This window comes from Odontesthes bonariensis, chromosome 16 (assembly GCF_027942865.1).
Source record: "Odontesthes bonariensis isolate fOdoBon6 chromosome 16, fOdoBon6.hap1, whole genome shotgun sequence".
Classification (NCBI taxonomy): domain Eukaryota; kingdom Metazoa; phylum Chordata; class Actinopteri; order Atheriniformes; family Atherinopsidae; genus Odontesthes; species Odontesthes bonariensis.
This window is the reverse complement of record NC_134521.1, coordinates 350,311-365,063: the sequence shown is the minus strand read 5'-3', so window position 1 is coordinate 365,063 and position 14,753 is coordinate 350,311. Positions and strand designations below refer to the sequence as shown.

General features: G+C 45.4%; 1 protein-coding gene across 1 annotated transcript; it reads left to right on the top strand.

Moving 5' to 3' along the window:
* Positions 1-3,120: 3,120 nt before the first annotated feature.
* On the top strand, positions 3,121-13,804 carry LOC142401602 (uncharacterized). Its single transcript, XM_075487069.1, has 5 exons — positions 3,121-3,345; positions 3,635-3,945; positions 5,495-5,584; positions 7,508-7,661; positions 12,583-13,804. The coding sequence occupies exons 2-5, from the start codon at positions 3,661-3,663 to the stop codon at positions 13,674-13,676; spliced, it is 1,623 nt and encodes a 540-aa protein (XP_075343184.1). The 5' UTR covers positions 3,121-3,345; positions 3,635-3,660; the 3' UTR covers positions 13,677-13,804.
* The last annotated feature ends 949 nt before the right edge of the window (positions 13,805-14,753 follow it).

Below are 14,753 nucleotides of genomic sequence, written 5' to 3'. Positions count from 1 at the left end.
TAGGGTGGCAAATAAATTCGTCCATATTTCTAGAAATGAGAGCTGCTCCTTCCAAAGTGGGATGGATGCCGTCTCTCCTCATCAGACCAGGTTTTCTCCAGAAAGATTGCCAGTTATCTTTGTAGCCCACGTTGTTTGCTGGACACCATCTAGACAACCAGCGATTGTAGGACGACATGCGGCTAAACATGTCATCACTGGTCAGATTTGGCAGGGGTCCAGAGAAAACTACGGAGTCCCACATTGTTTTGGCAAAATTACACACCGATGCAACATTAATTTTAGTGACCTCCGATTGGCGTAACCGGGTGTCATTAACGCCGACGTGAATAACTATTTTACCGTATTTACGTTTATCCTTAGCCAGCAGTTTTAAATAGGATTCTATGTCGCCCGCTCTGGCCCCTGGAATGCATTTGACTATGGCCGCTGGTGTCTCTAATGCCACGTTTCTGACTATGGAGCTGCCAGTTACCAGGGTTTTATCCTCAGCGGGTGTGTCGCTGAGTGGGGAAAATCTGTTAGAAGCGTGGACAGGTCGATGGTGAACAACGGGCTTTACTTTAGAGCTATGCCTCTTCCTGACAGTCACCCAGCCACGATGTAATCCTGGCTGCTCAGGTTCTGCTAGGGGGAGGCTAATTGAGCTAGCTACGCTAGGTGGCTCCACACTGGCTAAAGGGACCTGGCTCGCTATCGGTTGATTTTCAACAGTGCAGAGCCGAGCTTCCAATTCAGATAACCTCGCCTCCAAAACTACAAACAGACTACATTTGTTACATGTACCATTATCGCTAAAGGAGGCAGAGGAGTAACTAAACATCTGACACACGGAGCAGGTGAAAGCAGGAGAAGGAGGAAGAGAACCGGTAGCCATGCTACGCTAGAGAACCAGACACACCGCTAAAAAGTGAAAATAAAGATTAAAGATCTGTAGGAGTGTGTTAGAACAGAACGGTAAGCTATAGAGTTTAACTATGCAAAATTGTGTAAGTTATAGATAGAAATAAAGTGATTATCAGTACTCCAAGTGGAGCAAGAAATTCCACAGTGCACGAGCAAGGTAACAGGAAGTGATGCAACACGTCTTACCGCAAAGATGACTTCACGGAGCCTTGGAAAGCCTGGTTTAGTATTGTTGTTATTTTTAGTATTGTTGTTATGTTTAGTATTGTTGTTATGTTTAGTATTTTTGTTATGTTTAGTATTATTTTTATGTTTAGTATTGTTGTTATGTTTAGTATTATTGTTATGTTTAATATTGTTGTTATGTTTAGTATTATTGTTATGTTTAATATTAGTGATATGTTTAGTATTCTTGTTATGTTTAGTTTTATTGTTATGTTTAGTATTGTTGTTATTTTTAGTATTGTTGTTATTTTTAGTATTCATGTTATGTTTAGTATTATTGTTATGTTTAATATTGTTGTTATGTTTAGTATTGTTGTTATGTTTAGTATTGTTGTTATGTTTAGTTTTATTGTTATGTTTAGCATTGTTGTTATTTTTAGTATTGTTGTTATGTTTAGTATTGTTGTTATGTTTAGTATTGTTGTTATGTTTAGTATTGTTGTTATGTTTAGTATTGTTGTTATGTTTAGTATTTTTGTTATGTTTAGTATTATTTTTATGTTTAGTATTGTTGTTATGTTTAGTATTATTTTTATGTTTAGTATTGTTGTTATGTTTAGTATTATTGTTACGTTTAGTATTTTTGTTATGTTTAGTATTATTTTTATGTTTAGTATTCATGTTATGTTTAGTATTATTGTTATGTTTAGTATTGTTGTTATTTTTAGTTTTATTGTTATGTTTAGTATTGTTGTTATATTTAGTATTGTTGTTATTTTTAGTATTATTTTTATGTTTAGTATTCATGTTATGTTTAGTATTATTGTTATGTTTAGTATTGTTGTTATTTTTAGTATTATTGTTATGTTTAATATTAGTGATATGTTTAGTATTGTTGTTATGTTTAGTTTTATTGTTATGTTTAGTATTGTTGTTATTTTTAGTATTGTTGTTATTTTTAGTATTGTTGTTATTTTTAGTATTCATGTTATGTTTAGTATTATTGTTATGTTTAGCATTGTTGTTATTTTTAGTATTCATGTTATGTGTAGTATTATTGTTATGTTTAGTATTGTTGTTATTTTTAGTATTATTGTTATGTTTAATATTAGTGATATGTTTAGTATTGTTGTTATGTTTAGTTTTATTGTTATGTTTAGTTTTATTGTTATGTTTAGTATTGTTGTTATTTTTAGTATTGTTGTTATTTTTAGTATTGTTGTTATTTTTAGTATTCATGTTATGTTTAGTATTATTGTTATGTTTAGTATTACTGTTATGTTTAGTATTATTGTTATGTTTAGTATTACTGTTATTTTTAGTTTTATTGTTATGTTTAGTATTGTTGTTATATTTAGTATTGTTGTTATTTTTAGTATTATTTTTATGTTTAGTATTCATGTTATGTTTAGTATTGTTGTTATTTTTAGCATTGTTGTTATTTTTAGTATTCATGTTATGTGTAGTATTATTGTTATGTTTAGTATTACTGTTATTTTTAGTTTTATTGTTATGTTTAGTATTGTTGTTATATTTAGTATTGTTGTTATTTTTAGTATTATTTTTATGTTTAGTATTCATGTTATGATTAGTATTGTTGTTATGTTTAGTATTGTTGTTATGTTTAGTATTACTGTTATTTTTAGTATTGTTGTTATGTTTAGTATTGTTGTTATGTTTAGTATTGTTGTTATGTTTAGTATTGTTGTTATGTTTAGTATTGTTGTTATGTTTAGTATTCATGTTATGATTAGTATTGTTGTTATGTTTAGTATTACTGTTATTTTTAGTATTGTTGTTATATTTAGTATTGTTGTTATATTTAGTTTTATTTTTATGTTTAGTATTGTTGTTTTTATTGTGGTTGGTGTGAATCATCATGTGTCGGCATGTGTGTCTCAGAGGGCGAGAGACCTCCAGATAAACAGGAGAGGGAGCACAGGCCTGGCTGTCAGTCACCTCCAGGAATAGAACCTGCAGCCCGACACCCGCTCTCTCTCTCCCTGTTTATCTGGAGGTCTCTCAGAAACACCTCCCGCCTCCACCCTCTGCTGCAGTCAGGCGCTGAGGACTCAGCTGGGTCAGCATCAGACCGGCACAAGGACGCCACAGAACAGGTCTGAGTCAGCTCCTGGATCACTACTCGGACCCGGTCCTGATCTGAAGCCAGAACCGGGATCTCCTGAACAGGTCTGAACAGGTCTGAGATCATTTCTGGTTCAGGTTGAACTGGATCACTACCCGGACCCGGTCCTGAGCTGAAGCCAGAACCAGGTTAGAGTATTGATTGTTTATAAATATAAAGTTTTGTTTGTTTATTTTCACCTAAACAGAAACTGAAATCAGAACCAAAGTTTGGACACAAGTATTTTACAAAACTTTCCATTTCAGAGCTTTTCCTGTAGTTGAGTCAGTTAGGTTTAGGCTCCGCCTTCCTTCTGTGGGTTGTTCTTCATCACGGTTCTTATTTGAGCTTCAGGGTTACGATGACCTGGATGATGGAGAATCTGTACACCAGCCTTTGAACAGGAAACCAAACATCTGCTTTATGTTTCCTCCACAGATCAACAGATTCCCTTTAAACAAACCATGAGCAGCAGAGGAGGGAGGAAAGCCTTCAGTGCACATCGCTGCCCTGAGGCCGACCTGCTACCTGAAACACAAGCTCCTCCCACTCTGGGCTCTGAGCTCACCTGGGGGCCGGCCTACCTGGACGTCCTCTCCAAAGAGGAGGAGGATGAAGGCAGCCTCAGCGACTGGTCGGAGGAGGATCTCTCACTCCACTTCTCTCCCTCCGTCATCCTCCCATCTGATAACGAAGAGTCCGATCCTGAGAGCGGCTTCGGGTGCGTCGATGTTACCATGGAAACGCAGGTCAGTTTTTATCTCATCTGAAATATTCGAATTACAATAAACGTCATCTTAGTTCAAAGATGCATTCCAATTCAATCCAAAAAGTCCACTTCTGTTACATGTACCGTTATCCCTGAAGCAGGAAGACCTGGAACACCATCAGGAGATGGAGAGTTAGCCAGTCTGAACACCCAAATACTCCAACAAACAGATGCTAGAGTGGAGTCTGGTAGGGTTTACAGAGTGAGATACGATGATAAGAGTCGAGAGGAGCTAACAAAACAGGAGGAGCAAACGAACAGGAGGAGCTAACATACAGGAGGAGCTAACGAACAGGAGGAGCTAACGAACAGGAGGAGCTAACGAACAGGAGGAGCTAACGAACAAGAGGAGCTAACGAACCAGGAGGAGCTAACATACAGGAGGAGCTAACGAACAGGAGGAGCTAACGAACAGGAGGAGCTAACGAACGGGAGGAGCTAACGAACGTTAGGAGCTAACGAACAGGAGGAGCTAACGAACAGGAGGAGCTAACGAACGGGAGGAGCTAACGAACATTAGGAGCTAACGAACAGGAGGAGCTAACGAACAGGAGGAGCTAACGAAAAGGAGGAGCTAACGAATTACAGAGCACACAGGAAACAGGAGGAACTAACGAACAAGAGGAGCTAACAAACAGGAGGAGCTAACGAACCACAGAGCTCATTGATTAGCATTATCCGTTGGCTAATTCCTCAAGCTAATCCAATTCGCGGGAACTCGCCTGACTAACAACAAGTCATTCCTGTCTTGTGCTTATTGTTTGTTGTTGTTCTGATTCTTTTGGAGATTTCTCCTGGGAAATTAAGTTCTTTCTTCCCACTGTCACAGAGTCCTGATCAGACAGAAGTGTTCAAGTAAAGTTCCCTCTGTTGGCTTTTTTATTGAACTGACATGACCAACCATGTCATGGCCTAGCTAGCTACCTAACCAGCTAACTCACTGACTGATAAACTAACTAGCCACTGACTAACTGACTTACAAACCAAGGAACTCACTAACTGACTGACTGATCAAGTCGCTACCTAACCTACTTACTGTCTGGTTGTTTGATTGACTAACAAGCAATAAAACTAATTCATTCAATAACTAGCTAGCTAACTGGCTTATTAACGACCTTGTTGACTAACCTTTTAACTGGCTTCATACCTGACTGTTTCATTGACTAAATAGATAGCTAATTTACTGAACTAAGTAACCAACTGTTTCACTGACTGAGCAACAAATTAACAAACTAAGTAAGTAAGTAAGTAAGTAAGTAAGTAAGTAAGTAAGTTAGTAAGTAAGTAAGTAAGTCAGTTAGTAAGTAAGTAAGTCAGTGATGGGTCAGCTGATTTCCGTCACTTCCTCTTTGTTTGTTGCAGAATAAATAAAACCTTAATCTCAGCTCAAAAAAGTAAAAATAGTTGGTTCGTGTGATCTTGTTGTGATTTGTCTGTTGCTGTAATTATTAATAATGTAATAATTGATAATAATTCATTGATGATTTTGCTCCGGCTCCATCTATTCTCACCTGTTACCTGTTCTCCAGGTACGAAAGAGGGAGGGGGGGGACCCGAAGATGGTCCCTAAACGACAGATTCAGCTGAGGAAGAAAGAAGAAGACGACATCATAAACCAGGTTAATGAGCCTGTCTTACCTGTTAACACATCTGTTAACACATCTGTTCATATGTGCTCCTGTCTGTTAACACATCTGTTAACACATCTGTTCATATGTGCTCCTGTCTGTTAACACATCTGTTAACACATCTGTTCATATGTGCTCCTGTCTGTTAACACATCTGTTAACACATCTGCTAACACATCTGTTCATATGTGCTCCTGTCTGTTAACACATCTGTTCATATGTGCTCCTGTCTGTTAACACATCTGTTCATATGTGCTCCTGTCTGTTAACACATCTGTTAACACATCTGTTCATATGTGCTCCTGTCTGCTAACACATCTGTTCATATGTGCTCCTGTCTGTTAACACATCTGTTCATATGTGCTCCTGTCTGTTAACACATCTGTTCACCTGTCTGTTAACATATCTGTTCATATGTGCTCCTGTCTGTTAACACATCTGTTCATATGTGCTCCTGTCTGCTAACACATCTGTTCACCTGTCTGTTAACATATCTGTTCATATGTGCTCCTGTCTGTTAACACATCTGTTCATATGTGCTCCTGTCTGCTAACACATCTGTTAACACATCTGTTCATATGTGCTCCTGTCTGTTAACACATCTGTTAACACATCTGTTCATATGTGCTCCTGTCTGTTAACACATCTGTTCATATGTGCTCCTGTCTGCTAACACATCTGTTCATATGTGCTCCTGTCTGCTAACACATCTGTTAACACATCTGTTCACCTGTCTGTTAACACATCTGTTCATATGTGCTCCTGTCTGCTAACACATCTGTTAACACATCTGTTCATATGTGCTCCTGTCTGTTAACACATCTGTTCATATGTGCTCCTGTCTGCTAACACATCTGTTCATATGTGCTCCTGTCTGCTAACACATCTGTTAACACATCTGTTCACCTGTCTGTTAACACATCTGTTCATATGTGCTCCTGTCTGCTAACACATCTGTTAACACATCTGTTCATATGTGCTCCTGTCTGCTAACACATCTGTTAACACATCTGTTCATATGTGCTCCTGTCTGTTAACACATCTGTTAACACATCTGTTCATATGTGCTCCTGTCTGCTAACACATCTGTTCATATGTGCTCCTGTCTGCTAACACATCTGTTAACACATCTGTTAACACATCTGTTCATATGTGCTCCTGTCTGTTAACACATCTGTTCATATGTGCTCCTGTCTGCTAACACATCTGTTAACACATCTGCTAACACATCTGTTCATATGTGCTCCTGTCTGTTAACACATCTGTTCATATGTGCTCCTGTCTGCTAACACATCTGTTAACACATCTGCTAACACATCTGTTCATATGTGCTCCTGTCTGCTAACACATCTGTTCATATGTGCTCCTGTCTGTTAACACATCTGTTCATATGTGCTCCTGTCTGTTAACACATCTGTTCATATGTGCTCCTGTCTGCTAACACATCTGTTCATATGTGCTCCTGTCTGCTAACACATCTGTTCATATGTGCTCCTGTCTGCTAACACATCTGTTAACACATCTGTTAACACATCTGTTCATATGTGCTCCTGTCTGTTAACACATCTGTTCATATGTGCTCCTGTCTGCTAACACATCTGTTAACACATCTGTTCATATGTGCTCCTGTCTGTTAACACATCTGTTCATATGTGCTCCTGTCTGCTAACACATCTGTTAACACATCTGTTCATATGTGCTCCTGTCTGCTAACACATCTGTTCATATGTGCTCCTGTCTGTTAACACATCTGTTCATATGTGCTCCTGTCTGCTAACACATCTGTTCATATGTGCTCCTGTCTGTTAACACATCTGTTCATATGTGCTCCTGTCTGCTAACACATCTGTTAACACATCTGTTCATATGTGCTCCTGTCTGCTAACACATCTGTTCATATGTGGACCTGTCCAGGTGATGCTGAGCCATGGATCAGCTGACGGAGAGAAAGGACTCCACCACCGCCACGACCTGTTGCTACGGCAACACAGTGTTCCCGCCTCCTTCCACACAGGTGGAGCTGACAACCACAGGTTCTACCGGGGCCTGGTCGCAGGGGCCAGTCAGGGTAAAAGAACCTCAACTTTCAACAAATGATGCTCTTCTTTTCACCTGCTAATAAGCCCCACCTCCTGTATAAGCCCCACCTTCGGTATAAGCCCCACCCCTTGTATAAGCCCCACCTCCTGTATAAGCCCCACCTCCTGTATAAGCCCCACCCCCTGTATAAGCCCCACCTCCTGTATAAGCCCCACCCCCTTTATAAGCCCCACCTCCTGTATAAGCCCCACCTCCTGTATAAGCCCCACCTCCTGTATAAGCCCCACCCCCTGTATAAGCCCCACCTCCTGTATAAGCCCCACCCCCTGTATAAGCCCCATCCCCTGTATAAGCCCCACCTCCTGTATAAGCCCCACCCCCTGTATAAGCCCCATCCCCTGTATAAGCCCCACCTCCTGTATAAGCCCCACGTCCTGTATAAGCCCCACCTCCTGTATAAGCCCCACCTCCTGTATAAGCCCCACCCCCTGTATAAGCCCCACCTCCTGTATAAGCCCAACCTCCTGTATAAGCCCCACCTCCTGTATAAGCCCCACCTCCTGTATAAGCCCCACCCCCTGTATAAGCCCCACCTCCTGTATAAGCCCAACCTCCTGTATAAGCCCCACCCCCTATATAAGCCCCACCTTCTGTATAAGCCCCACCTTCTGTATAAGCCCCACCTCCTGTATAAGCCCCACCTTCTGTATAAGCCCCACCTTATGTATAAGCCCAACCTCCTGTATAAGCCCCACCTCCTGTATAAGCCCCACCTCCTGTATAAGCCCCACCTCCTGTATAAGCCCCACCCCCTGTATAAGCCCCACCTCCTGTATAAGCCCCACCTCCTGTATAAGCCCCACCTCCTGTATAAGCCCCACCCCCTGTATAAGCCCCACCTCCTGTATAAGCCCCACCTCCTGTATAAGCCCCACCTTATGTATAAGCCCCACCCCCTGTATAAGCCCCACCTCCTGTATAAGCCCCACCTTCTGTATAAGCCCCACCTTATGTATAAGCCCCACCTCCTGTATAAGCCCCACCTCCTGTATAAGCCCCACCCCCTGTATAAGCCCCACGTCCTGTATAAGCCCCACCTCCTGTATAAGCCCCACCTCCTGTATAAGCCCCACCCCCTGTATAAGCCCCACCTCCTGTATAAGCCCAACCTCCTGTATAAGCCCCACCTCCTGTATAAGCCCCACCTCCTGTATAAGCCCCACCCCCTGTATAAGCCCCACCTCCTGTATAAGCCCAACCTCCTGTATAAGCCCCACCCCCTATATAAGCCCCACCTTCTGTATAAGCCCCACCTCCTGTATAAGCCCCACCTTCTGTATAAGCCCCACCTCCTGTATAAGCCCAACCTCCTGTATAAGCCCCACCTCCTGTATAAGCCCCACCTCCTGTATAAGCCCCACCCCCTGTATAAGCCCCACCTTCTGTATAAGCCCCACCTCCTGTATAAGCCCCACCTTCTGTATAAGCCCCACCTTATGTATAAGCCCCACCCCCTGTATAAGCCCCACCTCCTGTATAAGCCCCACCTTCTGTATAAGCCCCACCTTATGTATAAGCCCCACCCCCTGTATAAGCCCCACCTCCTGTATAAGCCCCACCTTCTGTATAAGACCCACCTTATGTATAAGCCCAACCTCCTGTATAAGCCCCACCTCCTGTATAAGCCCCACCTTATGTATAAGCGCCACTCGTGTATAAGCCCCACCTTATGTATAAGCCCCACCCCCTGTATAAGCCCCACCTTGTGTATAAGCCCCACCCCCTGTATAAGCCCCACCCCCTGTATAAGCCCCACCTTATGTATAAGCCCCACCCCCTGTATAAGCCCCACCTTGTGTATAAGCCCCACCTCCTGTATAAGCCCCACCTTCTGTATAAGCCCCACCCCCTGTATAAGCCCCACCTTATGTATAAGCCCCACCCCCTGTATAAGCCCCACCCCCTGTATAAGCCCCACCTTCTGTATAAGCCCCACCTTCTGTATAAGCCCCACCTTATGTATAAGCCCCACCCCCTGTATAAGCCCCACCTCCTGTATAAGCCCCACCTTCTGTATAAGACCCACCTTATGTATAAGCGCCACTCGTGTATAAGCCCCACCTTATGTATAAGCCCCACCCCCTGTATAAGCCCCACCTTGTGTATAAGCCCCACCTCCTGTATAAGCCCCACCTTCTGTATAAGCCCCACCCCCTGTATAAGCCCCACCTTCTGTATAAGCCCCACCTTATGTATAAGCCCCACCCCCTGTATAAGCCCCACCTTCTGTATAAGCCCCACCCCTTGTATAAGCCCCACCCCCTGTATAAGCCCCACCCCCTGTATAAGCCCCACCTCCTGTATAAGCCCCACCCCCTGTATAAGCCCCACCTTCTGTATAAGCCCCACCTCCTGTATAAGCCCCACCTTCTGTATAAGCCCCACCTTATGTATAAGCCCCACCCCCTGTATAAGCCCCACCCCCTGTATAAGCCCCACCTCCTGTATAAGCCCCACCTTCTGTATAAGCCCCACCTTATGTATAAGCCCCACCCCCTGTATAAGCCCCACCCCCTGTATAAGCCCCACCTTATGTATAAGCCCCACCCCCTGTATAAGCCCCACCCCCTGTATAAGCCCCACCTCCTGTATAAGCCCCACCTCCTGTATAAGCCCCACCTTCTGTATAAGCCCCACCTTATGTATAAGCCCCACCCCCTGTATAAGCCCCACCTCCTGTATAAGCCCCACCTTCTGTATAAGACCCACCTTATGTATAAGCGCCACTCGTGTATAAGCCCCACCTTATGTATAAGCCCCACCCCCTGTATAAGCCCCACCTTGTGTATAAGCCCCACCTCCTGTATAAGCCCCACCTTCTGTATAAGCCCCACCCCCTGTATAAGCCCCACCTTATGTATAAGCCCCACCCCCTGTATAAGCCCCACCTTCTGTATAAGCCCCACCCCCTGTATAAGCCCCACCTTCTGTATAAGCCCCACCTTATGTATAAGCCCCACCCCCTGTATAAGCCCCACCTTCTGTATAAGCCCCACCCCTTGTATAAGCCCCACCCCCTGTATAAGCCCCACCCCCTGTATAAGCCCCACCTCCTGTATAAGCCCCACCCCCTGTATAAGCCCCACCTCCTGTATAAGCCCCACCTTCTGTATAAGCCCCACCTTATGTATAAGCCCCACCCCCTGTATAAGCCCCACCTTCTGTATAAGCCCCACCCCTTGTATAAGCCCCACCCCCTGTATAAGCCCCACCCCCTGTATAAGCCCCACCCCCTGTATAAGCCCCACATCCTGTATAAGCCCCACCCCCTGTATAAGCCCCACCTCCTGTATAAGCCCCACCTTCTGTATAAGCCCCACCTTATGTATAAGCCCCACCCCCTGTATAAGCCCCACCTTATGTATAAGCCCCACCTCCTGTATAAGCCAACCTCCTGTATAAGCCCCACCTCCTGTATAAGCCCCACCCCCTGTATAAGCCCCACCCCCTATATAAGCCCCACCTCCTGTATAAGCCCCACCTCCTGTATAAGCCCCACCCCCTGTATAAGCCCCACCTCCTGTATAAGCCCCACCCCCTATATAAGCCCCACCCCCTATATAAGCCCCACCCCCTGTATAAGCCCCACCTTCGGTATAAGCCCCACCCCTGTATAAGCCCCACCTCCTGTATAAGCCCCACCCCCTGTATAAGCCCCACATTCGGTATAAGCCCCACCCCTGTATAAGCCCCACCTCCTGTATAAGCCCCACCCCCTATATAAGCCCCACCCCCTGTATAAGCCCCACCCCCTGTATAAGCCCCACATTCGGTATAAGCCCCACCCCTGTATAAGCCCCACCCCCTATATAAGCCCCACCCCCTGTATAAGCCCCACCTTCGGTATAAGCCCCACCCCTGTATAAGCCCCACCTCCTGTATAAGCCCCACCCCCTGTATAAGCCCCACATTCGGTATAAGCCCCACCCCTATATAAGCCCCACCTCCTGTATAAGCCCCACCCCCTATATAAGCCCCACCCCCTGTATAAGCCCAACATTCGGTATAAGCCCCACCCCTGTATAAGCCCCACCTCCTGTATAAGCCCCACCTCCTTGGTTTTCCTTTGGTTACAGATTCCGGTCTAACCTGGTCCCCCTTTGGTTACAGATTCAGGTCTAACCTGGTTCCCCTTTGGTTACAGATTCCGGTCTAACCTGGTCCCCCTTTGGTTACAGATTCCGGTCTAACCTGGTCCCCCTTTGGTTACAGATTCAGGTCTAACCTGGTCCCCCTTTGGTTACAGATTCAGGTCTAACCTGGTTCCCCTTTGGTTACAGATTCAGGTCTAACCTGGTTCCCCTTTGGTTACAGATTCAGGTCTAACCTGGTTCCCCTTTGGTTACAGATTCAGGTCTAACCTGGTCCCCCTTTGGTTACAGATTCAGGTCTAACCTGGTTCCCCTTTGGTTACAGATTCAGGTCTAACCTGGTTCCCCTTTGGTTACAGATTCAGGTCTAACCTGGTCCCCCTTTGGTTACAGATTCCGGTCTAACCTGGTTCCCTTTGGTTACAGATTCAGGTCTAACCTGGTTCCCCTTTGGTTACAGATTCAGGTCTAACCTGGTTCCCCTTTGGTTACAGATTCAGGTCTAACCTGGTCCCCCTTTGGTTACAGATTCCGGTCTAACCTGGTTCCCTTTGGTTACAGATTCAGGTCTAACCTGGTCCCCCTTTGGTTACAGATTCAGGTCTAACCTGGTTCCCCTTTGGTTACAGATTCCGGTCTAACCTGGTCCCCCTTTGGTTACAGATTCAGGTCTAACCTGGTCCCCCTTTGGTTACAGATTCCGGTCTAACCTGGTCCCCCTTTGGTTACAGATTCAGGTCTAACCTGGTCCCCCTTTGGTTACAGATTCCGGTCTAACCTGGTTCCCTTTGGTTTCAGGGTTACCAGTTGGAGGAAACTCTCGACATCTTCAGAAATCTTTGTCCCTGGATGAAACCAAAACAAAGATGGCGTCCTGCATCATTAAGAACGTCCTGTCAAAGAAGATGCAGGTCGAGCAAAGCAACGGTCCAACAAACCACCTGAAGAAGACGAGTGAGGTCCCACCTGCCCCAGGTGTTGCCCTCCCTCAGCCTGCAGGGGCAGGTGTGCTCAGAGCTCCGGTTCACTCAGTCCGGGACGTCAGAAGTTTGGTCAAACACACCTACAGCCACGATGGGCCAGCGAGCTTCAAGATGATTGGCTCAGAGGAAAGCCCGCCCCCCACCTACCAGCAGGCCGTGGGGATCAAAGGCCCCGTTGCCATAGTCACCGCATCTTCCAGCAAACCGCAGACTGAGAAGCAGAGCGACGCCGTCAGATGGCAGCGGAGACGAGGCAGCGAGCCAATCATCACAAGAGCCGGTGACATCACCTGTCCAGGCAGAACATTAAGCCCCGCCCCCACCCTGACGGAGCTCAGCCAATCAGGGAGATCGGCGACCTCCATCCGGCCGCCTCCTCCCAGGAAGCCCGCCGCCCGGGAACAGAGCTCCCTGCGGGGGGAGTCCGCTCAGGTGCAGGTGCTCCACCCCTGGTTCTACACCCACACCGCCCTGCACCCCTTCCCCCCCGGCCTGCACCCTCACCTGGGCACGGCCTCGTTCGTCCTCGGCCCCCTGAGCTACCTGCCGCCTGCTTCAACCCTCCACCTGGACCAGAACGGGTCTACGGAAAGTTCCTCAGACCAGCCGGACTGGGCCAGAACCTCAGGTGAAGGAGGTGGGCGGGGCCATTCCCAACCTGTGGAGCAGCAACCACACCTGCTGTTGTTTGACCCTAGGAGTGGGCGGAGCTTTTACCTGGACACGCCTCAGCCTCGCAGGAAGATGCTGCTGGATCCAGAAACGGGCCGTTTCATCCAGGTGCTCCTGCCTGCACCCAGCTCCACCTTCTTACCGGTGCATTACGCTAACACCCCTCCCACAGTGCTACATGTGGGCGGAGCTAACCCCACGGTCCTCTCAGTGATGGCTGTTTCCCCGTCACCATGACAACGCCTGCAGCACCGTGATGACATCACACTGACATATATGTGGTCACTGATGTATGAAACATGACGAACACCTGAAACAGTAAAACATTCTCAGCGAGGCCTGATTCCACTGTCTGGTTTTTTGTGTCACCATTGTAACCAGGGTTAGGCTGCTAGCTTACAGCTACAGATAGTTCCTCTGTTGATCCCAGAGGGAAACAGGTTAGCATGTAGCTGGAAGCTAGCAGCAGATGCTAGCAAACAATGCTTCCTCATCAGCAGTGATGGACCAAGCCGGAGATGTACGCAGCGTAACTCGTAGGGTTGCCACCTGTCCAGGATTTTCATGGTCTGTCCAGGAAAATAAAAATAAAAATCCTGGACACTGAATGTCCGGGATTTTTGTACATGATGCGCAAAATGTGTATTTCAATTTAATTGAAGCGTGCCTACGTCCATAATACACAGCCTTATTGTTTCTACAAAAATGACGTAGCATAACATGGGTGGTGGTGGGGGGGGCACGCACCGTGGAAGTTCATTAGAAATGGTGAGGTGGAGACGGAGAGTGTGTGTGCCCCCAGGTGTCCACAACTAAAAACTGTTGAAAATATGACCAAATAATAAAGGTCTGCTATTAAATAAAGCAATTAACTAAACAAATAACTAGAAATTGTCATTCTTACTAATTTTAGCTATACAATTGTCGCTTAGAATGACGGTTTTTATCTTGGGTTAGATGTGCGAAAGGCGCCGTTGCTTACAAACATAAAGGTCGATTCGATGGTCTAAATGTCCCGGATTTTTGTCAGACACAGGTGGCAACCCTAGTAACTGGTAGTAATGCATGTGTACCGTTAATTACTGCGTTTAAACACTTTAGATACATTAACCTCATTAAGAGGTGAGGAGAGGACCGGTGTTGTGCTGGAAACACTTGACTTTGTTTAGTTTCTAGAACAATCAGCAGCACACTCTTTAAACACATTAAAAACCTGGTGAGGACTTTCTCTGCACACTGAAAACAATGATTCTGTGGTTTAGTAATGTTTATTAGGTTAACTGTCACTTATGGGGTTATTAACACTGGTAACAC

What these genes read in the sequence shown, in the direction of transcription:
- LOC142401602 (XM_075487069.1), top strand. Translation starts at nt 3,661, where the DNA reads ATGAGCAGCAGAGGAGGGAGGAAAGCCTTCAGTGCACATCGCTGCCCT. An exon ending in ATGTTACCATGGAAACGCAG is followed by an intron (nt 3,946 to 5,494) that starts GTCAGTTTTTAT and finishes CCTGTTCTCCAG; the next exon opens with GTACGAAAGAGGGAGGGGGG. An exon ending in GGTCGCAGGGGCCAGTCAGG is followed by an intron (nt 7,662 to 12,582) that starts GTAAAAGAACCT and finishes CTTTGGTTTCAG; the next exon opens with GGTTACCAGTTGGAGGAAAC.